This window comes from Ochotona princeps, chromosome 4 (genome assembly GCF_030435755.1).
Source record: "Ochotona princeps isolate mOchPri1 chromosome 4, mOchPri1.hap1, whole genome shotgun sequence".
NCBI lineage: Eukaryota > Metazoa > Chordata > Mammalia > Lagomorpha > Ochotonidae > Ochotona > Ochotona princeps.
The window spans coordinates 38,987,835-39,014,548 of NC_080835.1; the positions used below are offsets into that span (position 1 = coordinate 38,987,835).

The following is a 26,714-nucleotide window of genomic DNA, read 5'->3' on the forward strand; positions in this document are numbered from 1 at the left end:
CCTCGCGAGCTGTCCGTCCGTTTGGGATGTGATCAGCTTCCACCTGTGCTCACAGAGAGGCTAGGCCTGGCAGGTAGCCCCACCCACACGAGACCTCCCCACCCAGCCACCACGGGAACGCCCGCCCAGGGGGCCAGGCAGCCTCCTCAGGCCGCACCCGCAGCAGCCGGGCCGCGCCTCAGGGCGGGCCGGCGGAGTCCCGCCCTCCGAGATGACGCCATGGCCACGTAGCGCGCTCCTACGTGTCTCGGAAGTTACGCCCAGACTCGCGAGCTTTGCGGCATCCCAGAGACTATATAGGCCGCTGCGAGGAGCTGGGGAGGGCAGACGGCATCGGTTGGCGCCGGAAGTGCTGTGTGTGAGCAGAGGTTTGAGAGGAGCTGCCGAGGCAGCTGTCTCGGCAGCTGCTGGGCGACTCAGGAAGGTGAACTACTGCTGCTTCCCGAGGGCCTGGTCCACGGTCTCTGCCTCGGCCAAACATGGACTTCAGAGAAATTCTGCTGATAGCGTCCAAGGGACAAGGAGTCAATAATGTGCCTGTAAGTCGCAGCTGGGGTGCATCTGTGGGTGGGAGGGGACACCCTAGTCTCCAAGTTCTGAACTTGCCGGCGGCAGCCCCCCATCAGCTCCTCGTCGTGGGTCTGCGCTCTCGGGACGCGAGGCGGGAGCCGGCCTGTGGGTGGGTTGTCCGCTCGGGGACCTCCGCAGCCTCGGTTTTGCGGCTCGGGTGTTGTGGGGGTACGTGGGAGCCCTGAGCCGTGCCTGGCGGCCAGTGGAGTGGGGCGTCAGCTCCAGCCCGAAGGTTGAGGGGAAGTGGGGGAGGCCCAGAGGTCTTGTTTTCGGGAGGGAACGTTTAGTGATTTCTTGGAGGGGTGCTCAGATTCGGGACCCCACCACACAGCCCGCCCGAACGAGTGAATGACCACCTTTCCAAGGCGAGCATCAGCATTGCTGTTGATAAGGAAAAGTTTGGCAGCTTCCAGGAACTCCTTGGCCAGCGGAAACGTGAGGTGGTTTCGGCTTCCGTCGACTCGTGGCTTTCCAGATTGCACATTTGGGTTCTGTTTGTTCAATCAGTATTTACCATTCCGTTCGTATCTCAGATTGGTGTAAATAAGGCAAGATCTAGATTCCAAAATGGTGGAGAGTGCCTGGTTTACGGGGTTGTAGCTGCTTTGCATGAAGTCATTTCTGGATCCTCAGATGGGACCCGCAGCACAGCTGTAAACCGCTAAGTCCCGTTGTGATCCCTGCGGTTTGAGCACTCAAGTGTGAAACTCAAACAGCGCTCGGTTAAAGTCAATTCAGTTGCAAATTATGGAGCTCTCAGTCTGTGCTCTGAATTTCCTAGAGTTTGTAATGTCTGCATTACTGTTTTCCCCTCTTTTTTCGCTTTCCTTCTGCGCTGGTACTTTTTTTTGGGGGGGGGGGACTCTTTGAAAATACCGATCCAAAGATAATAAAACTAGTGAACTGTGGTGTGTATCCATCCATCAGTTTTTATTTTGCACTCCTGGGTATTTGCGTAAGCGGTCACCCCCCACACACACATCCGAGGGACTTAGAATAATCATTACCCTAAGCGGTGAGTCATAAGGCACTCCTTGCTGAAGCTGTGGGGCCAAACCTTTGAAAACTTAAACAGAATCAGTTTCTGCATCTGCAGATTTCTTCCTAAATAAGTCATTATTGGATCTGATAATTACTCATCTTTACATAATTTGATACCTATTTTATTCTAGATCTTCCTGATTTTCAGTTGAGACCAGAGATAATATTAGCTTTGCCCATGAATATTCTAAAGAATCAGTATCAAATCATTTTTGATTCTAAAAAGCCCTTAATCACTGCCAAAAGGAAAACAGACATACTTTCATAGCAGAAAAATTTCAAAATTTGCATCTAGTTCAGAGTATGTGCTTTCTGTGTCAATGAAATAACAGGAAGCAAAAAAAGGGGGGTAAATTGGTCATTTAAAATCTAGTAAATCAGTAGCAGGCGCAAATTTTATCAATAATTCTCCCTACATCACAAACAGTTAAGCCTGGAAGCTTGATAAGGTTAGCACTATAAACCTTATCTTTTTAGATGGGATTAGTTTCAGAATAAACTAAGGATACAGTTAAAACTTGATCCAATCTTAGCTGTAACTTGGCTCATCGAAATATTCTATTTACTTTTTTTAAAGAGTTTTTTGTTTGTTTGTTTCTTGTTTTTAATTTGAGAGAGAAATACATATTGCTTCTTGGTCTTTTGGCTAAGATTAAGTGTGAGAGAGAGTTCCCCTTCCCCCAATGGCTTACTCTGCAAATGGCTGCCACTCCCTTCTGGAGCCAAATCCGGGATCTAGGTACTTAATCCAGTCTTTGTGCAGATGGCGGAACTCCGTCACTACTGCCAGAACTGCTTTCTACCACGCAGCAGGAAGCCGCAGTCAGGGCAGAACTTGGTATCGAACCTAGGCTCTCTGGTATGAGGTGTCTGTCTTGGGGTGTCTTAATCACTAGGCAAAATACAGTCCTGCCATTTTTTTTTTTCAGTCCAAAATAATATGGACACTTGCAAACATGCAAAATGTTAGCGGTCCCTTATGCCTGCAACCCTTATTTAACATACATTAACATTTTGCCTTCTTTCATGTGTTTTAAGAAAGATTTGATTTATTTGAAAGGTTAAGTTAGGAAGAGGGAGAGATAATAGAGAGGTCTTCTGTCCGCTGATTCATTCCGCAAATGGCAGCAATGCCTTGGGCCAGCCAGGTCAGGCCAAAGCCAGGAGTGAGGAACTTCCATGTGACTGCAGGAGCCCAAGGACTTGGTCCACTTTCCATGCTTTCCCAGGCACCTTAGAAGGGACCAGGATGGGAAGTGGAGCAGCCGGGACTCCAGCTGGTGCCCTATGGCATGCTGGCACTGTAGGTCCCCACTTAATCTGATACAGCACAACGCTGGTCCCATCTTGTTTCTGAAAGAAAGCCCAGTTAATATGATTGAAATCTCCCAGCTGTTTCCTTTTTTAAAAAAATTATAAAATATAACAGACACTACATGTTATATGTTATAAAAGATGATTGCAAAGCAAGTGAAAACAGGTACCTTGGTATACAGGGTCCACACTCTGCGCTAGGTACACCCAGTTTGGTATTAGCTTGATTTAGTGATGTTCTGGGAACCACAGAGATTTTGCAGTCACTAACTGCTAGGCTAGATTTCTTCTAGTGCTTGCAAGTTTTCCCCTCTTAGTCATCTCTCCTCACGTTCCGTTTGGATCCTGTGAGAGCCAATACTCAGAATTTAGTCTTCAGAGTTCTTAGTTCAGACCTTTATTGAAGAAGGGAAAGCCAGTGACTCGTGATGGTTACCCTGAGCCCCAAGGGAGGCTATAATTAAAACATCTGTGCTAGCCACTTTGGACTGAAGCTTTTAAGGTGTCTGTGGCATCTGGCTTGAGGTGCTGCTGGTGACTACCCTGTATCTAAATTGCTTAGGCCAGAATTGTTTGAGAGTGGGATTTTTTCCCAAATTTTAGAATGTTTGCATATGTATGGGGCTGGCATGTTAGCTCAACTGCCTAATCCTCCACCTCCAAGTGCCGGCATTCTTTATGGTCAGAGGTTTGTGTCCTGGCTGTTCTAGTTCCCATCCATCTCCCTGCTTGTGGCCTGAGAAACCAGTAAAGGACGGCCCAAAGCCTTGGCACCCTGTACCCACATGTGAGACCCAGAAGAAATAACTGGCTCCTGGCTGCAGATCAACTCAGCTGTGACCATTGTGGCCATTTGGGGAGTGAACAAGAGGATGGAAGATGTTTATCGCTTTCCTCCTCTATAGATTTGCCTTTCCAATAAATACATTCTTTTAAAAAAAAAGCTTAGCGGGCCCGGCGCAGTGTGGCCTAGCAGCTAAAGTCCTCGCCTTGGATGTGCCGGGATCCCATATGGGCGCCGGTTCTAATCCCAGCAGCTCCACTTCCCATCCAGCTCTCTGCTTGTGGCCTGGGAAAGCAGTTGAGGACGGCCCAATGCTTTGGGACCCTGCACCTGCGTGGGAGACCTGGAAGAGGTTCCTGGTTCCCAGCTTCGGATGGGCGCAGCCCCGGCCATTGCGGTCACTTGGGGAGTGAAACATCGGATGGAAGATCTTCCTCTCTGTCTCTCCTCCTCTCTGTATATCTGAGTTTGTAATAAAAAATACATAAATCTTAAAAAAAATAAAAATTAAAAAAAGCTTAGGATTGCATCATGCCTACAAGTACTACTAGCTGCACAGTCATTTCCCAGTAGAAAACTGAATACAAAATAATTGCATTTCAAGATGATGTAACCAGTCATTGTCACTGGTTGTTTTTATTTAAAAGAGAAAAGCTATTTTTGGTAACTTTGCAGTCATTTTTTTCTCCTTAGTGTCTAGTAGCAGAAACAAATTAATATTGTTTTATAGACTAATAGAAGTCAGAATATGGATTCTTATATGTTTCATGCAGTTATTTTTGACTTGTGGCACATGAGACAAGTTCATGGTCTTTCTTAGAACCAGACTGTGAAATCATCCCAAAGTATTGAAGTTCTGTTTGCTCCTCCCTCCCCCCATCAAAAGATAAAAGGTGTTGCTTTATGTGGAACCTGGCATATAAGGCCTTGGGGATCTTATTAAGAACTGTATTAAAAGTGGATCCTAAGGATTTAACTATGGTAGACATTTCGGATGTCTTTAGGGGCTGTATAGGTACTGTAATATAAATTTTAAAGTAATCTGAATATAAAATATAGCCTCAAACAAGCTCATTATATTAAAAAGAGACCTACAGTTTGTGTGGGCCAATAAAAATTTCTGCAAGAAACATTTTTCAGCAGTAATATTTGTCTTTAATGGATTGAATCTGAAGATGACTTGTCCAATGGCAGAGGGTTTGATTCCCCAGCCTAGAAGAGTAGTTCCCTATTAGTGGTCTAGAAAGAGGGTCTTTTAGAAACTGTCGTGCAGAAATTGTTGTTTCTCCTCTCCATCCCTACCTGGACAATCATTTGCTGAATAACAATAATAAATAACAGTGTTTAATCGGTGCCAGATACTGGTCTAACCATAATAGCCATGTGAGGCAGGTTAGAGGAAACAGGCCCAGAGAGGTGAAGAAGCTTGCCCAACCTCACACAGCTAATTAGTGGTCAGGCTAGTAATAGCAGAGTAGTGAAGCTAATCCGGGCCAATTGACTTTAGAGTTCTTGCTCTTAATCACAACCCTGTGCTGAATTAGGGGAGTGGATTGAAGATGAAAGGGTGACAAGGGTTTGTCATCTGTATCACCTGAACTCCAACTTCAGCCTGATACAACTTGGGACGCTAACTTTTGGTTCTTTTTATAACATTTCCAGAGTGAGCAAACTGGTAGAGAAGTTTCAAGACCAAACCAACAGCATTTAGAGACTGCTGGGTAGATTTTGACAGCTTTTTTTAGGAGCGTACCAGTGTGATTAACAGAAATGCAGGATATGAAGGGAATGAAATAGGAAGTACAATTGTATACCTGTTGGAGGTAATGGTATTCTAGCCAAGAAGCCATTGCAGAGCAGGGAATGTTCTTTAGACCTAGATTAAAGAGCTAGAGATGAGAATGTAGGTGTTTAGTTAAATATAAAGCATTGTAGTGAGAACACATTTGGATCCGAGTCAGGATACCTGGATTCTAATTTGGACTCTGCTGCAAACTATGCGATTCATTGGCAGTCAGTACACAGTTGTCTTTTTTGAGCTGCTGCTAATGTGAGAGGTAGAACTCAAATCCTAAAGTACTTATTTGATATTACGTATACTCAGAGGTAGGGTTTTTGGAGGTTTGTGTGTGTGTGTGTGTGTACAATAACAATAAATTTTACATTGTTCTCCCGTGGCAACCATGAATACCATGCTTTGAGATACTTTATTAATTCTTACTCCTTTAGCTACTCACTGGTTTTCCAGACCTATATTCATTCCCTAACTGTGATGACTGGTGGCAATGTGCATTAAGCTTTTGCTTGCATGTCAGCATCCCATAGTGGAGTGCCGGGTTGGAGTTCCAGCTACTCTGGATCCAGCTCCCTACAAATATAGCTGGAAAGGCGGAAGGGGAGATGGCTGTGCCCCTGCCACCCATGCATGCGGAGAGCTAGATAAGAGTTCCTGGCTTCTGGTTTTGGCCTCGCCCAGACTTTGCTGTTGTAGATATTTAGGAAGTGAATGAGCAAATGGAATCCCAGTCTTTCTCTGTCGCTCTCACTCACTGTCTGTTCTTTCAAACGAAAACAATCTTCTTTAAAAAAGATTTTTAAATTACAGTCATGAAGTTAAGGATTATTCTTTGGATATTCTTAGCTCCTATATGAATAAAAAATAATCTTTAATTTATATAAAACTATTGGGAAACATACATCCTATAATTACAGCAATGTGCTGTTTGCTGAGTAAACACATTCAGTGAGGGCTTGATCATTGATTTTGACGTAACATGGAGTTCTTGCAAAAAGTTCAAGAAAAATAATATTAAAAGATGAGTTTATTTTTAGAACACAACTTTGAAATCATCTGAGAGCTTATGGAAATGTGTATTGTAAAAAAACTACACCAATTTCAAAATGTTTTGCACCAAAATAAACTTAGGTTTATAGTTCCCACTGTTCCATGAATTTTTGAAAGTACTGTTTAGTGAACATGTTTCAATACTGAAAAAAAAAATTTTAAGTTTAAATTAAAAAAACCCTATAATTACATTATGCTTCCTTCTTTTCTAATCTTAGAACTAGCTGCACTTTACAATAAGTGTATGTGTGACATCTCTAGCAAGTAACTTGCAAGGAGGGGAAGAATATATTTGGGACGACAGGGTCTGCCTTCTTCTGGATGGCTGCTGCCTTGGACTTCAGCAGCATATTGAATAGCCTACCTTGTGCAGGCCATACCCCATTTTGTTCCAGCAACTGCAGTTTAGTTTCAAGGCAGGGAGCACATGTTTAAAGTGGCTTGATATTTTCTAGGTTGGTTAACTTTAGAATTCCAAATCTTGTCAAAACCTTTGTTAACTGGTATTTAGATGACATAAAGTCTCTATTGTAGATCATTCATTGGGGTCCAGCAGAATGAGCTGGCTTGCAGTATAATAAAATGGTGTGCTTAGTATAAATGAAATTCTTGTCCAGCTGCTCTTCATGAAACTCAAAACAATGAAGCAGCCTGGGGCTTTGAATCCGATTCAGAATTGATGGGTGCATCTTGATCTGTTGCTGCTAGAGCTAAATATGACCATCTGACACAGGGAGAAGTGCCAAATAGTTCTGCCTTACTAAATAGAACGCAATTTTAATCCTAGCCTAGGGCCTCCCCGCCCCACCTTCCATTCATGGTTGCTGATTGGGTTACCTCTGTGGAGTTGAAGAGCAGTCTTAAAGATATTCTAATTCTGAAAACACAATCTGATATTGCCATTCTCCTTTGATAGGTCTGGCCTGCTCAATATTAAGCTCATACACCCAAGATAAATGAAAATGTACATCCCCATAAAATTAAACGCACAGATGTTCATAGAAGCATTGTTTCTAACAGCCAGAAAGTAGAGACAATACAGATGAGCATTGGATGAATACATATGCAGTATATCCTACAATGTAGCACATCTATCCAGCCACACAAAAGAATGACATACTGAAGCATGTTAAATACATGAACTGTGAAAACATACTAAGTGAAAGAAGCTAGATGCAAAAAACAACTGTGTCACTCAGTATTCTCCAAGTAAACAAAACTAGTAAACTTTATAATACTGATTGTGAAGGCTAGTGATGTTGAAATTTGTAGGGAAGGCTTAGATGCTGAAAAATCAGGCAGAAATTAATATTCTAGACTTCAGGTATAAGTCCTTCTTCACTAAGAAATGGGTTTGTGCTCTCAGAATCTTCACCTGAATGGATGATATCCATGAAGGGTAATCTTTATCCAAAGTCAGCTGATTATAGACACGTTAACCACATCTATAGAATACCTTCACATCCATATCTCAATCCATGTTTAATGAAACAACTAGGTACTGTAACCTAACCTAGCTGATTGGTAAAATTAGCTTCTATAGCAACATACTGTAGATTTTTAATTTTTTTTAAAGATTTATTTATTTTTATTATAAAGGCAGATATACAGAAAGAAGGAGATACAGAGAGAAAGATCTTCCATCTGGTGGTTCACTCCCCAAGTGGCTGCAATGGCCAGAGCTGAGTTGATCCAAAGCCAGGAGCCAGGAACTTCTTCTGCATCTCCCACCCAGGTGTAGGGTCCCAAGGCTTTGGGCCGTCCTCGATCGCTTTCCCAGGCCACATGCAGGGAGCAGGATAGGAAGTGGAGCAGCTGGGATACAAACCAGCACCCATATGGGATCCCGGGGTGCGTTCAAGGAGAGGACTTTAGCCACTAGGTTACCACGCCGGGTCCCCAGCCTTTCTTTTTTTAACCAGGATCTCTAGGTTATGACATAAGATTTACCTAAGATAATTTTTAGATTTTTTTTGTTTGTCTGCGCCTTGGAGTACATTTTGAAGTTCAAAAAAAACACACAGAAATACCTATTATGATTCAGTTTGTATAAGATTAAGTCAGTAAACAAGATTAAGCCTCACCAAAGCAGTGTTGAGCCTGCCCTACTGCTCATTTATTGAATTGTCTCCTAGCAAATTTACAAGGCATGTTATAGAGTGATTGAATTCCCTGTGCGTCACAGGCTCAGGACAAGCACTGTAAAGTGTAGGGTTAAATGTGAGGCCACTGAAGATTAGAGGGTGTCTTTTTTTTTTTTTAATGACAAAATTTGAAATTGGCATATGAATTGATGAAAAAAAGTATATATAATATAACATGTACTTTTCAGAGCAATTCTGAGTTTTAGATAGCCTTTTGCTTATCTTACTGCTCTTTCCTGTGTTTTTATTCTATAAATCAGTATCTTTTTTTTTCTTTCCGTTTTTGTTTTTTTTTTTTTTTTTTATTGGAAAGGCAAATTTGTAGAAAGAAGGAGAGATACATGGAGAAAGAATTATCCACTGGTTCATTCTCCAAATGGCCACAATGGCCAGAGCTGAGCTGATCTGAAGCTGGGAGCTCCTACCAGGTCTCCCACACAGGTGCAGGATCCCAAGGCTTTGGGCAATCCCCCACTACTTTTCCAGGCCCCAAGCAAGATTGGAAGTGGAACCACTGCCCATATGGAATGTGGAGTTTACAGGTGGAATATTAATCCCATGAACCATCACACTACCCCCTATCAGGATTTCTTAAAGGACAGTAAATGTAGGCTTAACTATACTCTGATTTTTAGATGATACACAAATACTTTTTAGTTTGATAGTTTTATATTTTTATATAAATTGGAAAAATGTAACCAGGTTTTTAAACTAGAGTCATTTTATGGGTTATGTTTAGGATAAAGCTGTAATACTAGGTCAGGCTGTTAGGCTTACCTATTTAAAAAAATTAGAAAATAATCGTGTTCATGATGGCCTTTCTGCAGTAAGATTGTGATCTTATTGTGGATGAGGACTGGGTTTGAGGTTCTTTTCTGGTAAACTAGGGCAGTTTTTATCAGTACCTAGATTAGTAGTAATCTCGGTCTTCCTTTCCTCTTCCTTTTTTTCTCCCCATCCACTGTGGAGACAATCCACAGTTAAAGATTCTCTTGGAGAATCTTGCTGTGTCCTAGCTAAGGTGACAGGCAGAGAACTGTGAGTGCTGTCTTGGGATTTCCGTCGGGGATGTGTCAGTTCTGAGTACTGCAATCGTGCAGGATTTTCAGGTTGGATTAGTGCCTGCGCCTTTGGCCAGCTGCCTTATTGGTGCAATAATTGAATTGGAACTTGCAGCCTGTTTCAAGATACTTTATATTTGTCAGCTTTAGAGTAAGACAGATTCTTTGGCTTTCCTCCCAGAATTTCATACACATTTGAGATTTTTGGTTCCTATTTTGCTCACTTTATTCCCAGAGGTTAGTGTTTCTTTTTCTACTAACATAGTAAATTCAGGAGATAAGAGTAACACTGCCTAAAAACACAGGCTGCCATCTAAAAAGAAAATTTGTGTGGCAAATTAATTTTGGGGAACATAAGAGCTACAGTTAAAGTTTAGAGATTAGAATTGGCCCGTGGTGCTTAAATTTCCAAGTAGTACTTTCTAGTTGTGGTTGGTCCCTAGCCTTTGCCTATGGTCAAGTTAAAATCTCATTGTTCTGGATCTGAGCAAAACAAACAAACAAACAAAAAATATGGTTATGAATTTATAAGAGAAAATGATCATAGAAGTTTTTCTTTACATTTGTTTTCTTTGTCAGAAAGTGTGAGAGAGAGGGGGACTCTTATCAGCTACCTGGCTCGCTCAGATGCCCTCTCCAGCTGAGGATTGGCCAGGCCAAAACAAGGAGCCAGGATCTCAGTACAGGTCTCCCCTGTGTGTGGCAGGGACACAACTATTGAGCCAGCTTCGCTGCCTCTAGGGTATACATTAGTAGGCAACCAAAATTGGAAGGGGAATCAACATGAGTTCAGTACTTTGACATGGAATACTGGCATCTTTGCCAGTATGTCACATACCTACTTATTTTTCCTTGTTTGAAAAAGTTGGACTTTGAAATGCTTAGCTCCATAGCAGGCCAACTATTTAATCAGAATTTTAAAACACACTGAAATAATCCACTGTTTCCTAAATGGATGAGTTTTTGTTTGTTTTGGCCACCCAATCCAAGCACATTTTTGAAAAATTGCCTAAAGACAAGCTGTTTTAAAAATTGTTCCTTAATTCATCATTTGAGATATTTCACAGAGATTCTACTGAAAATCATCCATCAGCACTTGAGCCTTAAATTTCATAGCTGAACTTCCATAGCTTAAGCTCCAATATGATCCTTTAGTCTCAACTTTTCAAAATGGATTCTTCAGTCAGTATTTAAGCCCATCAGTTACTTGGCACAGTCCTTAATATGCAGTGGAATAAATCAGTCCACCTTTCTGTATATTATATATTTATTTGAAAAAAGTTCCCATCAGCTGGTACACTCTAAATGTCCATTGTGGCCAGCTGGCAGCCCAGGGCGGGGCCAAAATCAGGAGACAGGACTCTGTCCATATCCCTTACACGGGTGGCAGGAAAACAGTGACTTGAACCATTTCCTCTGCCTTCCGAATTTGCTTTTGCAGGAAGCTAAACTCAGGAGCTGAAAGTAAACCCAGGCACTTAAATGTGGGATACAGGCATTTAGCTGCTAGGCTAACCCCTGTCCTGACAATTTATTCTTAAGTTGAATTGCTTATCACATTTATTCTGTTTATTTTTAGAAAAGGTACAGTTTGGCAGTGGGACCTCCCAAGAAAGATCCGAAGGTTAAAGGAGTTCAATCAGAAGCTGTACAAGCTTTTCTTCGGAGGAAAGAAGAGGAACTCAGACGAAAAGGTATGTACCTATAAGCTTATTTTCAGCTTTAAGGTCTCTTACTTTCTGATCTAATAGGCCAATTAATTTGAATGCACTTGAGGGTTAGGGAATATATGTTTTAAGATTTTATTTTTCTTGGAAAGTCAGATTTACAGAAAGGAAAGACAGAAAGATCTTTGGTCCTCTGGTTTACTCCCTAAGTGGCTGCAATGGCCAGAGCTGAACTGATCCGAAGCCAGAAACCAAGAGCTTCTTTCAGGTCTCCCATGCAGGTGTGGGGTCCCAAGGCTTTGGCCCATCCTCTACTGCTTGCCCAGGCCACAAGCAGGGAGCTGGAAGGGAAGTGGAGCAGTTGGGACACAAACCAGCACCCAATTGGAATCCTGAAATGTGCAAGGCGAGGATTTAGCCACTAGGCCATCACTCCAGGCCCACATATTTTAGAAAGATTTATAGAGAAAGGAGAGGCAGAGCTCACTCCCCAAGTGGTTACAATGGCCAGAGATGATCCCATCAGAAGCCAGGAGCTTCCTTCAGGTCTCTCGTAGGATACAGGGTCCCAAGGCTTTGAACCATCCTCCACTGCTTTACCAGGCAATAAGCAAGGAGCTGAATCAGTGCAACAGCCAGGATGTGAATCAACATCCATTAAGGAATGCCAACACTGCAAATTGGAGGATTAGTGAGTTGAGCCGTCATGCCAGCCCCTACATATGTTCTTGCGGTGGCGTTTTGTATGGAGATTTTTTTCTTACTCCCTTTTAACTCGGCCCTTTTTGAGGCTGGTGATCATGTCTTCTAATAGGCTATAATAAAAACTCCATTATTTATCTTGCTTGTATTTTTTTTCCCCTCAATAAAAGATTGATATCTAAACCATTAAAAATTTGCTGATTAATTTAAAAGCAAAGTTAGAGAAGTAGCAACATAGAGAAATCTTTCTTCTGTTGGTTCATTCCACAAAGGGCCACAACTGCCTCAGCTGAGCCAAGCAGAAGCCTGGAGTCAGGAGTTCTTTGTCACCAACATGGGTGTAGGGGCCCAGGATTTGACCATTTTATGCTTTTCCAGGCATATTATCAGCGAACTGGATCAGCAGTGCAGTAGCTGGATAGTGAACCCATATGGACACTTGGTGTCCCAGCTGCTCCACTTCCCATCCAGCTCCCTGCTTGTATCCTGGGAAAGCAGAAGAAGACAGCCCAGAGCCTTGGGGCCCTGCACCTGCATGGAAGACCCAGAAGAGGCTCCTGGCTTCGGATCTTCTCAGCCCCAGTGAATGCAGCCAGTTGTGGATTGAACCAGGGGATGGAAACTTTCTTTCCATCTCTCCTTCTCTCTATAAATCTGTCTTTCAGTAAGAACAAATCTTAAAAACAAAACAAGGCACTGAGATCAAGAAACAATTTAACTTTTGCAAAGAACCTGATTAAGATTAATTTGATTTTTCATTGGTTCATAAAACTGTTAGTGGGCTCATTAGTAGGTATTTCCTTAACTTTGTGTATTAGATATGAGTTATTTTTTGTATTTAGAGGTGTAACATCTCTCACTTGTTTCATCCCAAATAAAAACCCATGCCCATTCATTGCATAAAAATGACTGACTTAATAGTTGCTCGGATACTTTTCACTGGATTCCTATATATCTTCAAAGTGTAACCTGAACGTTGTGTTTTGCCACCTACTGATTTCAGAGGAACACACTGCTCTCTTGAGATGTTAAAATAATGACATGTTTTTGTTTTTGTCTCTTTTAGCCTTAGAAGAGAAAAGGAGAAAAGAAGAGCTATTGAAAAAACGAATTGAGCTCAAGCATGATAAAAAAGCCAGAGCAATGGCTAAGAGGACAAAGGATAATTTCCATGGTTACAATGGGATTCCTGTTGAGGAAAAGTCAAAGAAGAGACAGGCAGTGGAAAACCATACCACCCAGGCAACAGACCAAGACTATGAGATGGAAGAAGAGGATGAATTCTTAGATTACAATCAAGGAGAACCAGATCAGGGGTTTGAAGAAGATCAAGAGCCTCCCAAAGTTGAAAGCAAACCAAAGGCCCCCCTTAAAAGTGCCCCACCACCACCCATGAACTTCACTGATCTACTCAGGCTAGCTGAGAAAAAGCAGTTTGAACCAGTAGAGATCAAGATAATCAAGAAAGTAGAAGAGCGACCTATGACTGCAGAAGAACTTAGGGAACGAGAATTTCTGGAACGAAAGCGTATGAGAAAGAAACCTGAGACAGATGCAAAACTACCTCCAACTGTGTCCAGAAAGGTACCTTTGCAGAAAGAAAGTGTGAGCACAAAACTTAGCAAAAGTTCTGCAGACAGGCATACTCCTTCTAAAGGATTTCCCCTTCCTCATACTGAGAAGAAATCCAGACCCAGCATGGCCAGTGAGAAACACCAAGCTGTGTCATCATCCAAATCCGAGCCAGGAGAGAGGACCAAGACAGGATCTGGCAATAGCTCCCAGCCCTCAGTTCGCGAAGGCCATAACAGACCTGTTTTCAATGGGGCTGGAAAGTCCCACTCCAGCACATATTCACCAAGTGTCCCAAAGACTTCTGCCAGTGGGACTCAGAAGCCTGCTACTGAGCACAAAACCAAAAAACCTCCTTCCCTTCCTAGTCATTCCAAACCTGGATCCATGGTCTCCCCATCCAATAAGGTCAAGAGTCCAGGTGTCAAGCAGCCCGGAAGTAGTTCTAGTTCGGTCCCTGGGCGACCCAGTACAGGGACTCCTCGGCCCACAGTCAGTCCCGGCCCTGTGCCCAGGCGCCAGAATGGCAGCTCTAACTCAGGACCTGAACAACCAGTCAGTGGGACCAAAAAGCCAACCAGTGACTCAAAGCCCTCTGGGCTGCCTGCCAGTGGCACAGGTGGCCCCAGACGGCCTGCAAGCACCACAAATGGCCCTGGGCGACCCCTCAGTGGCTCCAGCAGTGCTGGTAGACCTATCGTCAATTCTGGAGGCCCTGGGCGGCCAGTGAGTGGCTCGGGCACCCCTGGGCGATCAGCTGGTGGCCCTGGAAGGTCCGTAAATAGCTCAGTTCCAGCTGGACGGCCTGTCAGTGGTTCAGGCCCTGGGAGACCTGCAAGCAGCCCGGCACCTGCGCGGACAGTCGGTGGTTCAGGTCCTGGAAGACCGGCGAGCAGCCTGGGACCTGGACGGACAGTCGGTGGTTCAGGTCCTGGAAGACCAGCAAGCAGCCTGGCACCTGGACGGACAGTCGGTAGTTCAGGTCCCCCTGGAAAACCTAAGTGCACTGTTGTCTCGGAAACAATTTCTTCAAAGAATATCATTAGCCGGCCCATCAACGGACAGATGAGTGGAATGAAGCCACCCTTGTCTGGCTACAGATCTACCCAAGGTAATACTGCCTTTTACCTTTAACTATGTTTCTGACATTAGGAAATGGAGAATACTCTGCTTTATATAACCATAACCAAGGACGCCTGAACATTCCCATGTGTCCCTGACCATATTATTTATGGAGTGTTGATAAGATCCTGATGCCTTGTCCACCCTGTGCCCTGGAGTTCTTCACCTCTGCAATATCCCCAGAACATTAAACATAGCTTTGTGATTGTGAGACAGGGCAAATGTACATGGCTTTCCTGGTTCAGTGAGTGAATTAATCTGTACCTTTCATTTTCTTAAAAGAGAGGGAGGAGAGACAGAGAGGAAGATCTTCCATCTGTTGATTCTCTCCCCAAGCAGCCATAACAGCCGGACCTGCACTGATGCAGAGCCAGGAGCCTCTTCTGGGTCTCCCATGCGGGTGCAGGGCCCCAAGGCTTTGGGCTGACCTCTGCTGCTTTCCCAGGCCACAGGCAGGGAGCTGGATAGGAAGTGAGGCTGCCAGGATTAGAACCAGCACCCATTATGGGACTCCAGCACATGTAAGGTGAGGACTTTAACCACTAGGCTACCACGCTGGACCCTAATCTGTACTTTTTTGTGAAGACAAAAAACATGACCTTCACAGTGTAATTTTTAAAAAAAGATTTGTTAATTTTTATTAGACAGATTTGCAGAGAGAAGGAGATACAGAGAGAATGCTCTTCCATCCAGTGGTTCACTGTCCAAATGGCTGCAGCAGCCAGAGATGAGTTTAACAAGAGCCAGGAGCTTCTTCCAGGTATCCCATGCAGGTGCAGGGTCCCAAGGCCTTGGAACATCCTCTACTGATTTCCCCAGCCACAAGCAGGGAACTGGATTTAACAGCTGGAACACAAACCAGTGCCCATATGGGATCCCAGCACTTGGAAGTGGAGGATTAGCCAGCCATCATCCCGTGCCAGGCCCTCCAGAGTCTAATTTTTTTTTTGATTTATTAATTTCATTGCATTATGTGACACATCCAGAGTCTAATTTTAAGGTTGAAGTCTTTTTGGGACATTCTTCATCCAGCAGGTTTTTTTTTAAAGTACCTATTTGTATCAGGAGTTGTTTTAAATTGTTTTTGTGTTTTCTGTTCATTAAAATGGATATTATCAAAATCTTGCCCATTGGTCCTTTAGGAATCTATTGTCCTAAGATGCAGAAATTCCCTTGGTTACACCTGCTGGCTGCCTCATGAAAAAAGGCATCTGTTAAAGCTATTTTCTAGCACAATGGAGAACATAGAAACCAGGGATGAACTCCTTGCTTCAGATTTCCTAATTTCCTAGTTGGTCCTCAACTAAGGAAAATTTTGCCACCAAGGGATCATTTGCCAACTGGCAACAGGGAACGCTGCTGGCATCTGGTGCGTAGGAGATGCTGCCAACAGTGTGTGGTGTTGGCTGCCACAAGGAAGAATTATCTGGCCCAGAATGTCGTAGTGCTGAGATTGGAAAAGACTGAATTAAGGAGACAAGCTTTCCATATCTATAACTTAGAAGAATAAAAGGAGTGTCTATCGATCAAAGGCTTGGAAAGTAGTTGTTCCCAGATGCTGGTCTGTTGAGCAGCATCTGTTGTGCCTGTCTTTTGCGGCTTTTATGCAGTCTTTTTGCAAAATGGTGAAAGTAAAACTCAGTCTGAACAGTTATCCTTGATTCTGAGAAACTCATACTTTCCTGGACTTAAAACTTTAAGTTGAAATTACAATAACAGCAGATAATAGGTGCTACTTTTAGACATTTTAGGGGCTGACCTGGTGGTGTGTCATACTAATCTTCAGCCAGTGGTCCTGGCATTACAATATGGGCACTGAAAAAAAATTAATAAAAAAAATATGGGCACTGGTTCTAGTTCTAGTTCCACTTCCAATCCAGCTCCCTGCTAATTGGTTGGGAAAACAGTGGAAGATGGGCCTAAGGCCCATGGAAGACGTGCAAGAAATTCCTGATTCTGAGCTTTGGACTGGTGCAGCCCAAGCTTTTGTGGCCATTTGGAAGATGTCTGTCATGCCTTTTTTGTCTGTAACTCTGGCTTTCAAGTAAAATAAATCTTTAAAAAATAACAACAACAGAAATTTTACTGTCTTTTAAATCCAGAAGTATGGGTTTTACTAAGCTGAAAAATGTAACAAGACATTACCTACAGTAAGCCCTGGATAAACAGGAGTTTAACTCCTGTCTATCATGGCACACCAGGGATAATATAATAATGACTTCAGGCTAGGGACCAGCCTCCCATTCAGTTTTAAACATACTGTATAAAAGAAAATCTCAATTTAATAGAATTCTATTAGAACTATATTTCATATTTTTTAAAATGATGGTTTTATATTGTTAGGTCCTCAGAGATTTCCTTTTCCTGCTGGTTATAAGCGGCAGCGAGAATATGAGGAGGAAGAAGATGATGATGATGATGAATATGACTCTGAAATGGAAGATTTTATTGAAGATGAAGGAGAACCTCAGGAAGAAATATCGAAGCACATTCGAGAAATCTTTGGCTATGACCGAAAAAAGTAAGGCTAAAAATGATTTAGATAACGTTACTGAATCAAAGATTTGATTAGTTACTAGAAAGAGGGGGGAATGAAGAACCTAGATGTTTTCTGCTTTTGTGATTCTGCCTTAATGGCTTGGCTGGGGGCTGTGTGAACTTCAGGCCTGATAGTCTGCGTGACACCCGGCAGGACACCTGGCAGGTCACGTAGGCAGATCACTCCTCAGGAAGAGGTACCTGGTGTTTGATAAGATCCACCGCCCTATAGCCCATCAATTTGTACCTTTTGAAAGTTGCTTGCTTCAAACCCACCAATAGAAGCCTGCTAAATCATGACTGTATAATTAATAGCCTGAAATGTATAAGAACCCTGTGCTGTTCAACCTGGGGGCTCACTCCCTGTCTTTTGCCCTCCCTGTTGTTCCTGCAGGGCTGGGGGAGGTGGCTGGGAGACCTAGGCTAATCTGAATAAACCACCTTTATGCCTAAAAAAATGATTTAGATAAATATTAAATACTTTGAGTAATTCACATAGTATGGCAGAAATAAACTAATGGTAGAGGTACTAAGTAAGGAACTTTTGGGTGGAAGTTATTCAGTTTACTGCTTTGGCAAATGAAGTAGTTTAGTACAGTAGAAATTAAATTGGTTTCAAAGTCACAAAGCTACCTAAAACTCATTTTGATGCTTTCCTGTGGTGTAAAATTTTGCTACTTGAAAATATGATTCCTGTACTGTAGGATAGAACTAGCAACACTGACATGCCTGAGAATTTTTTTTTTTAAATACAGACTCTCAGTCCTCATATCAGGATTACTAAGTCCAAATCCGCTCTATAAGGTCCTCTGGTGATTCCTTCATACAGTCACATTAAAGTTTGAGAAACTCTGTTAGAGAAGAAAGATCAGGGTTTGAAAATAAAGTTCTACTACTTCAGCTATATAAAGTTGAGTACATTGTTTTTAAGATCATATTTTATAGGAACTTAAATACAGTTTATATGCCAGGAAAGTGGAACCTGGCACAGTACCTGTAAACCAACATTTGCAACCTCCTTAGAAGCCCCTGGATATGAGAAATTAGGTGGTCATCCTAAAAGGTCCATTAAAAAAATAAATTGAATAGACTGGAAGATTAAATATTAGCTCCAAATATTTGATCACAAGATGGATGGTGTTTGGTCTTACAGATAAGACACACCCACAGCTCCAGTTCCTGACTCCAACTTCCTGCCAGTGCAGAGCCTAGGAGGCAGCTGGTGGTGACTCCAGTAGACCTGGATTCTGCTCCCAGCTTCAGCCGACTGCAGACCTTCAAGGGCATGTGGACAATGAACCAATGCATGCAAGCTCTGTTTGTGTCTCTGCTGCTTGAGTAAAATTTTAAAATAAGAATTTTTAGAAATTAAGTGCTATCATTGGTACACTGTAGAATTTTTTTTAATGTTTTAAGATCTATTACACACACACACACACACACACACACACACACACACAGAGGCAGTGAGCTCACATCATGTGGCATACTCCCTAAAGACCCTCAGCAGCCAGGGGCAGAAGGCAGGAGCTGGGAGCCCAAGTATTTGAGCCTTCAGGTATGCGTTAACACGAGGCTGGAGTCAGGCAGCAGTTAGGTGTCCTAACTGCCAAGTGCCTGCCCATAGGTATGTGTTCTTGGTCAAGCCATTAATTGATCTCTTTCATTTTACTGTATTCTAAAGTCTTTTTTTTTTTTTTTTAATGATGTGTGCATAGTTGACCACGGTGGGAAGGACCAAGGGGAAAGTAGGTGAGAGCATTGTTTCCAAATTTTCTTCTTCCTCCTCCTGTATCTGGGAGAAGGAGGGAAATAAGGGGAGAAATCAGACCCAGCCTCCCAACCACCTCAGCACCCAGGGATAGGGAAGCCACCTGATATTAAAGCCCTTTTTTGTAAAGCCATAAAGATCTCATGATAGTCCTGAAGCTTAAATGAGATTAATGGATTAAAATTTTTATGTGCATTATATTTTCATGGTTTTATCTCTAACAGTGCCTGGATGCTGGGTCCAGCCCTGCTTCTGATGCAGTTTCTTGCTAATGCACACCATGGGAGGTAGCAGGTGATAGCCCAAGTAATTGAGTCCCTACAGTCCATGTGAGAGACCCAGATTGAGTTTCAGGCTTCCTAGCTTCATCTTTATCCAGCCCCAAGTATTACAGGTGTTTGGAGAGTGAACCATTTTCTCTGCCTTTCAAATAAATTTAAAGTGTTTAAATGAAAGCAAATGTTGTTTGTAAAACTTTTTGTAATTTTTATTTCTTCCTATCAGATACAAAGATGAAAGTGATTATGCCTTACGTTACATGGAAAGTAGTTGGAAAGAGCAACAGAAGGAAGAAGCAAAAAGGTAAGGAACACATCTGTGCAAGAAATGAACTAAAATTTCTTTTCTACTTGCTACAACTGCACCACTCTAAGGGGGGACCTTGGGCCAAGCACTTCCTTTGCTACATACTAGCGTGGGGCTTTGATAGACTCCTGAGCCTTTCTAAATCAGCGTTTTCACTTGTTAAATTGAGAATCCCCTGTTTTACTCATTGATGTATTGTGAGGATGAAGACCATGTATACAAGGCACCTAGTGCCATGTGCCTCTTATCTGTTTGCATAGACAGTGTTAGACACCTCCCAGGCTCCTGTTGTGTTTTCCTTCCCCATCAGATATATCTCATTTTTGCTAACTTGTAACAATGCTGGCCTAGGTGCCACACAGAGAGGTATATGTAGATTTCCTTTTCCTGATTCAAGTTTAGCTAATTGATAGTAAATTAATGCTTAGTTCTCCCTTAGAGATAATGAATGATTATTTATTAGCATTAATTATGAATAATTATTATCTATAATTATAAATGAATAATTCACCTTAGTCTCAAAACTCACAATACTAAGGCTTTTTCTCCTTTTGTTCTCCCCTCTACCTAAATACAATGTCAAATTTAAGTGTTGGAAAAGAACAAGAATAGAATGTTATTACGTGAACATTTCATTATATTTTTAAGTCTTTGAGATAAGTGCTTTATTTCATGTGAATATGAAGATTGTTTTCATCTGTAAAGTTCCTTGGCTCATGCATGCTGCTGCCTGAAAAGCCTGAAGTGTTTACAGTGGATCAGCGTGGTCCATGAGCTCCAGTGGAAATTTCATTTCTGCCTTTTACAAAAAGTGATCCTCTCATGGTACTGAAATAACACCCCTAAAATCTGTTTTGACAGCTTACGACTGGGTATGCAAGAAGACTTGGAAGAAATGAGACGTGAAGAGGAAGAAATGAAACGTCGAAAGGCCAAGAAGCTCAAGAGGCGCTGACTGCTGCTTTTATGAGATTCTGGGGACACTGCTGCAAGAATTTCCTGCCCCCTTACCATTTTAGATTTATATTTGGGTACTCAAGGAGAAGGAATGCTTATAGTCCTTGGAGCATAAAGTACTTTTAAAGACTTTCCAGGGTTAAATCTGTAATGCAGATGACAATGCCCGCTATGTGCTCTTCGGAAGCTGACTGTTTGCAGATGCCAGCCTTGGTCCTGATAAGCTATGCACTCTGTGGGGTCACTCTGCAGTCCTCCAGTCACTTATGTTCCTTTGCTACTTTAAAAGGAAAAAGAAAGGAGGAAGAAAAGGGGTTTGCCTCTTAACTTCTGTAGTTCTGCTCATGTGTGAGTGGGACACTGCCCAGCTCCCAGACTTACTGGCCTTTCCATGAATGTTGCCAGCAATAAAATGGCCTGTCCTAATCTATGTGTTTAGATTAAGAACTTGAAAATGTAGGGTAAGCTTTTTAATTATCATATTCATGTCATCCTTGTTACTCTAAAGTACAAAGTAGAATAAATTATATTATCATCTGTACTACTCAATGAATTGGATGCTGAGCATTCTTATTTAGGTAATTGAGCAACTAACAGAAAAATTTCCAAGTTAAAATACAAGAATATTCTCCCAGTTTTCCTTTCAGATTTACTGTTTGATTTCATGGAATAAACAAGATCACTGTGCTGATTGATTTTTACCTAAGAATTTTTCATTTTTACATTGAAAAGTTATTATAGTCAGACATTAAATTAGGAAGAGTAATAGATTCAGAACAGTAATAGATTCAAACAGGAAGTGACATGAGGCTCCCCACCTCCCTGCTTACACAGATATTTTGGAATCCTAAGGTGCCCCATACCTCTTGATGGTAATGACTTTACATCTTTAGCTTAAAATCTTTAGCAAATATTTTTTTTTTTAAAGATTTTATTATTATTGGAAAGCCGGATATACAGAGAGGAGGAGAGAGAGAGAGGAAGATCCTCCATCAGATGTTTCACTCCCCAAGTGAGCCGCAACGGGCCGGTGCGCGCCCATCCGAAGCCGGGAACCAGAAACCTCCTCCTGGTCTCCCACATGGGTGCAGTGTCCCAAAGCATTGGGCCGTCCTCGACTGCTTTCCCAGGCCACAAGCAGGGAGCTGGATGGGAAGTGGAGCTGGTGGGATTAGAACCGGCTCCCATATGGGATCCCGGGGTGCGTTCAAGGCGAGGACTTAAGCCGCTAGGCCACGCCTGGCCCTTTAGTAAATATTAATGGCAGAAACCAAAATTGAAATTCATGTGTATCAAAAGCACCAACTTCTCTTTTTGCCCATATTGCACTTTTAATTCAAACTATGCACTGTGAAGAGATTTTTCCTCTGTGGGTAGAAAAGAGGATGTTCCGTGTTCCTGTTGTTTTACTGGGCTGTGGAACTCTCTTCATTTTCACCCTTTTAAAAGTCATATTTTTTGACTTGATATCACTTAAGCCTGTAAGTCCAAGCAATTCCCATCGGGTTGACCTAGGATCTGGCTGGAAGGAAGCAAAAGTCTCCAGGATCAGCAACAGAAGATGAGACATGCTGATGCTAAAGAGCTTTTATCCTTAACTAACTGTGGAGGGTGGAAGCAGTTGGAATTAAAATGGTAGGGCAGTTCTATAGTAAATGTTCTGACTATCTGAAGCCACTGGGCAGTAGGGACAGGAATAATAGTAAGGGTTGTTCTACAAAGAATCCTTACTCTTCAACAGGTCCAAATGCGCTTTGTGTGTTCCTTTTTGTCTATGAGGTATTTATTTTTCAAGTATAGGTGTTACAGACTTTGTCAGTCTCCCTTAATGGGACCATGTAATCCATAACTTTAATACTGACTTAGAATGAGTTGAGTTTCAAACTTTGGAACTGAGGATTTTACAGTTAAATTCCATGAAAACTGTCTTCATTATTGGGAGCAAATACCCTTTCCAGCTCTCCACATGGAACTGTCACACTAGTAGCTGAAGATCCCGTGGGTTTTCTCTTACTCATATGAGTTACCTTCAATGAAATTAAGGACAGTGTAATTATTCCATGTAATAAAATAGGTTTAGAACATTATTTTGCCATTACATGCTTTTAAAAGTTTTGTTTCCCTTAACTCTTCAGACTCTGCAATCTAATTAAAACCAAGTTCTTGTCAGAGCTGAAAGCTTTCCAGTGGCTTCAACTTTGTGATAATGGTGCAGTTATTTCTAGAGAAAGGCACCATCATACTAGGTTAAAGTTCTAGAACTTAGTAGGAAGAATCAGGTTATAAACCTTGTGTATGTATTGTATAAGCATAATTAAACAATGAGTTGATTTTTTTTTTTAAGTTTTTAAGGGTCTTGGCCTTGTTTTCAAGTCCTGTCTTCCATTTTGTTCTGTACTTCCTGGTATTGGCAGTTATTGGATCAAGGTTTACAAATTAATTTTTCATGTATTCATGTTTTGACTTTGAGATTTTCTTAATATTTGAAGATGTGCCTTTTATTGGGTAATGTTAATTCATGAATGTAGTAATGTTATCTCAAGATTGTAATAATGTTACATGATCATAGGTGTGGCATTTTCAACATAAATGATGTAAACAGAAAGTAGTTTTCATAAAACTGCTACGGCTCTTATTGCACTGTCCCACTTGCTCTTGATGTTGCTATGTCAAGGCAAAGGGCACTTTAAGGCTACTTTCAGAACTTGTCTTTGTATTTTCTCTAAACTATAAATGCAATTAATGTCCATTTGGAGGCCAGGGTACCACATGTCACAGGGAGCCTTACATGTGTGCCACGAGAAGGTTCAAAGACTGTTAAGAGTAAAGTCTAAGGGAACTCAAAATTTCATTTTCTAATGGTAATTTCCCCCAAGATTTTCTCCAAAAAGATGAATTGTTTTGTATTTTGTAACTTAAAAGCAGCTATTAGTACATTTCTGAGATATAGCAGGAGACCAAAACATTTTTGGGAAGAGAATAAATATATGAAGAGAGAGACTGGTTGTTTTATTTTCAATGTGCTGAATATATTAGACTATTTATTTTGTGAATGAATGTGATGAAATAAATATTCAGGTGTTTAGTGTATGCCAAGAGTGCGATATAGATTTCTTTGGAGTTACTTAATCCATCATGTCTTTTACATAATGGACAAATCAGTTGGAAAAAAAAAAAAAAAAAACTTTTACATAGCTTAGCCTGTTTTCTGGTGCTGTTGACCTGCAAGAGAAAATACTTTTGCATATATACAGGTGAAAGTTTTTCAATTTATGTATACAAGACAATGTAGGCATTAAAGATATTTTATTGATAAAATTTTTTACCGGTTTGATTTATTGGTCATAACTTTTAGCTATTCCTTATCTCAATACACGGAACACTCTTCCAGCTAGAAGTCTCAGTAGCTTTGTCAGACTACAGATCGTCTGTCTCCTGCTTGCATTCTTGCTCATTCTCCTTTATACATTCACATCTGCTCAGCCCTCATACTATTAATACCTTTCCTCCCGCTTCCAGTGTAAACTGTTCTCTGACATGCAAGTTGAAAGACTGCAAGGGGATTAGAGCAATGATATCTATTTTGTGGTTTGAGTATTTGGAGATATGCTCAAATTAGAAGAGCCAGAACTGGCTATATGGTCTCTCCCAACAAGATGAGCAGGCTCTGATTCCTTAAAAGAATTTATAATGGATGCAAAAATGAGTTCTTAGGAATATCTGGAAGGCATGAGCAGGGCCTTGTAGCCAGAGAATGTAAACTTGCTGGCATGTACTGCTGTCCAGCTCGTGTAAGATGCTACCAGTACCCTATATTCAGAGATTAGCAACGAAGAATTGATTTTGAATTTTGAATTCATTTTTTCATTCCATTAAAAATGGGGAATCCAGGTAAGTCTGCTCAGAGGTCCGGATATCTGGATCTCTCAGGCATGTGGCTGTGGTTGGGAGAACCCATACCAGGCCTACTTCCCACTGGGAATCCTACCTCCCTGTCTACTGCTGCCAAGTGGTGGGCAAATCCTGGGTTTGTGGGTGGCCAAAGTGACAATGAAGCTGGGCTTTTCCCGTTGGCTACCTGGCAGTGAGCTCTGAGCTCTTGGGGGTCTAGAATTACTACATGGGGACATCCATTGATAAGGCCACAGTAGGTGTAGATGAGGAATGAATCCTGAGGGACACCCAATGACCACTGTACTTGCAGGTAAGCAAGGGGACTGAGACTGGTGGTTTGGAGAGGAGAGACTGGAAGATTGTGGGTCAGACTGATGCACCAGCCCACGTGGGAATCTGGAGTTGGGTTTGTTAGCATGGAACATTGTTGCCACCACGCACTAATCCACATGAAAACGGGCTGGGGGCCTATCTAGCAGGACTAGAACCTAGCACCTGACTGAATGTCAGAACAGGGGCCGGTCACATTAGGCAGGGCCATGACACTAACCAGCACATGAGAGAACCAGGTTTGGGGGTAGATTTTGTGGGGGACTTGTGGGCCCAACCCTGTGGAAGTACAAGTCCCACTGGCTAGCTCAAGTTGGAGTGGTGATGAGCTGAGCTAGATGTGACCATGGAACCTGCTAACATTGCACGGTTATAGGCACCAAGAATAGTCTGGGCAGGTCCAGGCTGCAGCACCCACATGTGCATCCTAAAACGGTGTCAAGCAGGTTGGACCACAACATTAACCAGGTCTACTAGGCCAAGATGCAGGAGCAGACTACGCTGGACTAGGGCCTAGCACCCGCTGGCATGCATGAAATCTGGGTCTGGGAGCGGGTCAAGTGGGGGAACTTGGGAAACTTCCCTGGTGGGTCATAGCTCCCACTGGTGAGCACGTGGTCCAGTCCTGGGAGGCAGGCTGGGTAAGGTAGCTCCAACTGTTGGCTAATGAGTGGGTTGGTTTTGGAAAGGGGCAGATCAGGAAGAGCTGAGCCAACCTTAGTACACCAGCAAGTGCTGGAGCACACAGGTCATGCTGGGCTAGGCTGTCACACCTACCAGTTTGCATGAGCCATGGATGGGAGTAGACTGAGCAGGGCCAGGTTGCAGCACCTACCAGCGAAAGTTGGGATTGGGGGCAGGCCACATCAGGCTAGGCTACAGCATCCAAAGGCAGAGGTCAAGACAGGTGAGGGACTACGCCAAGCTGGGTCAGAGCAATCACTGGCACACACAAGATCTCTGTCTGGGAACAGGCCTGGTTGGGGAACACTCTGGTTAGGTTTGACTGGGAGACAAACTGTACCAGATTCTGTATTGGCACGCACACACAAGAATCAGACCTGGAGTCACCTAAGAAGACGTTTCCATGGGGATTCCCCCAACTGAACTGTAGGACTCAGAACCCTAGCTATGGAGAGAATTGCAGGTTCCATGGTCTGACCTTGGAGTGCTGGGCCTCCTCAATGACTCAGACAGAAGCAGCAGTGGACAGCATATCCAGGTGTGCATGGAAGATATGGCTGTATATTGGAGTCTGTGGAGGACACCTGGTACCATGACAGAGGACAAAGGACAGAACAAATTGATCAACTACCCCAGCCAAGCACTGACAGCAAATATCTGGGCTGATGTAGACTCTAAAGTGGACTATGTCAGCCAGTGGATTCTGGAGAGATTTCATTGTGCTTGGAGTGGTGAGACTGGCAGTCATTCAGAACTGTTGAACTATTGAAACCTCTTGAGAAGGACCTTCAGCATGGCCCACATCAGGGACCCTGAGGTGGTGTCAGGTGGCTGTCCTCCATCCCCGGATACAGAGGCATTTGGGAGGCTGGATGTGGCTTCTCTGCTTGTTCCCACCCCTTTCCCCAGAAACGGGAAGGAAAAAAGAGAACGTGGAAATGGTGATCTCATCCACCTTCCTGTAGCCCTTGGACCCTAATCACCCTAATTAATTATGTAAAAATCATCAAAAATATTTTTATTTTTAATTAAAATTTTTTAAAAGAAAAAAAACAAAATGACTCTACATTAGAAATATTATTAAGATAACCTATCATACTAAATTATTAGGAATGCTATTCTAATACATTATT

General features: G+C 42.5%; 1 protein-coding gene across 1 annotated transcript; it reads left to right on the plus strand.

Moving 5' to 3' along the window:
* Positions 1-378: 378 nt before the first annotated feature.
* On the plus strand, positions 379-21,443 carry SPTY2D1 (SPT2 chromatin protein domain containing 1). The gene is made up of 6 exons (XM_058663267.1): positions 379-539; positions 11,339-11,453; positions 13,195-14,811; positions 17,166-17,343; positions 19,636-19,713; positions 20,578-21,443. Exons 1-6 carry the CDS (start codon positions 480-482, stop codon positions 20,669-20,671), a joined length of 2,142 nt encoding a protein of 713 aa, XP_058519250.1. The 5' UTR covers positions 379-479; the 3' UTR covers positions 20,672-21,443.
* The last annotated feature ends 5,271 nt before the right edge of the window (positions 21,444-26,714 follow it).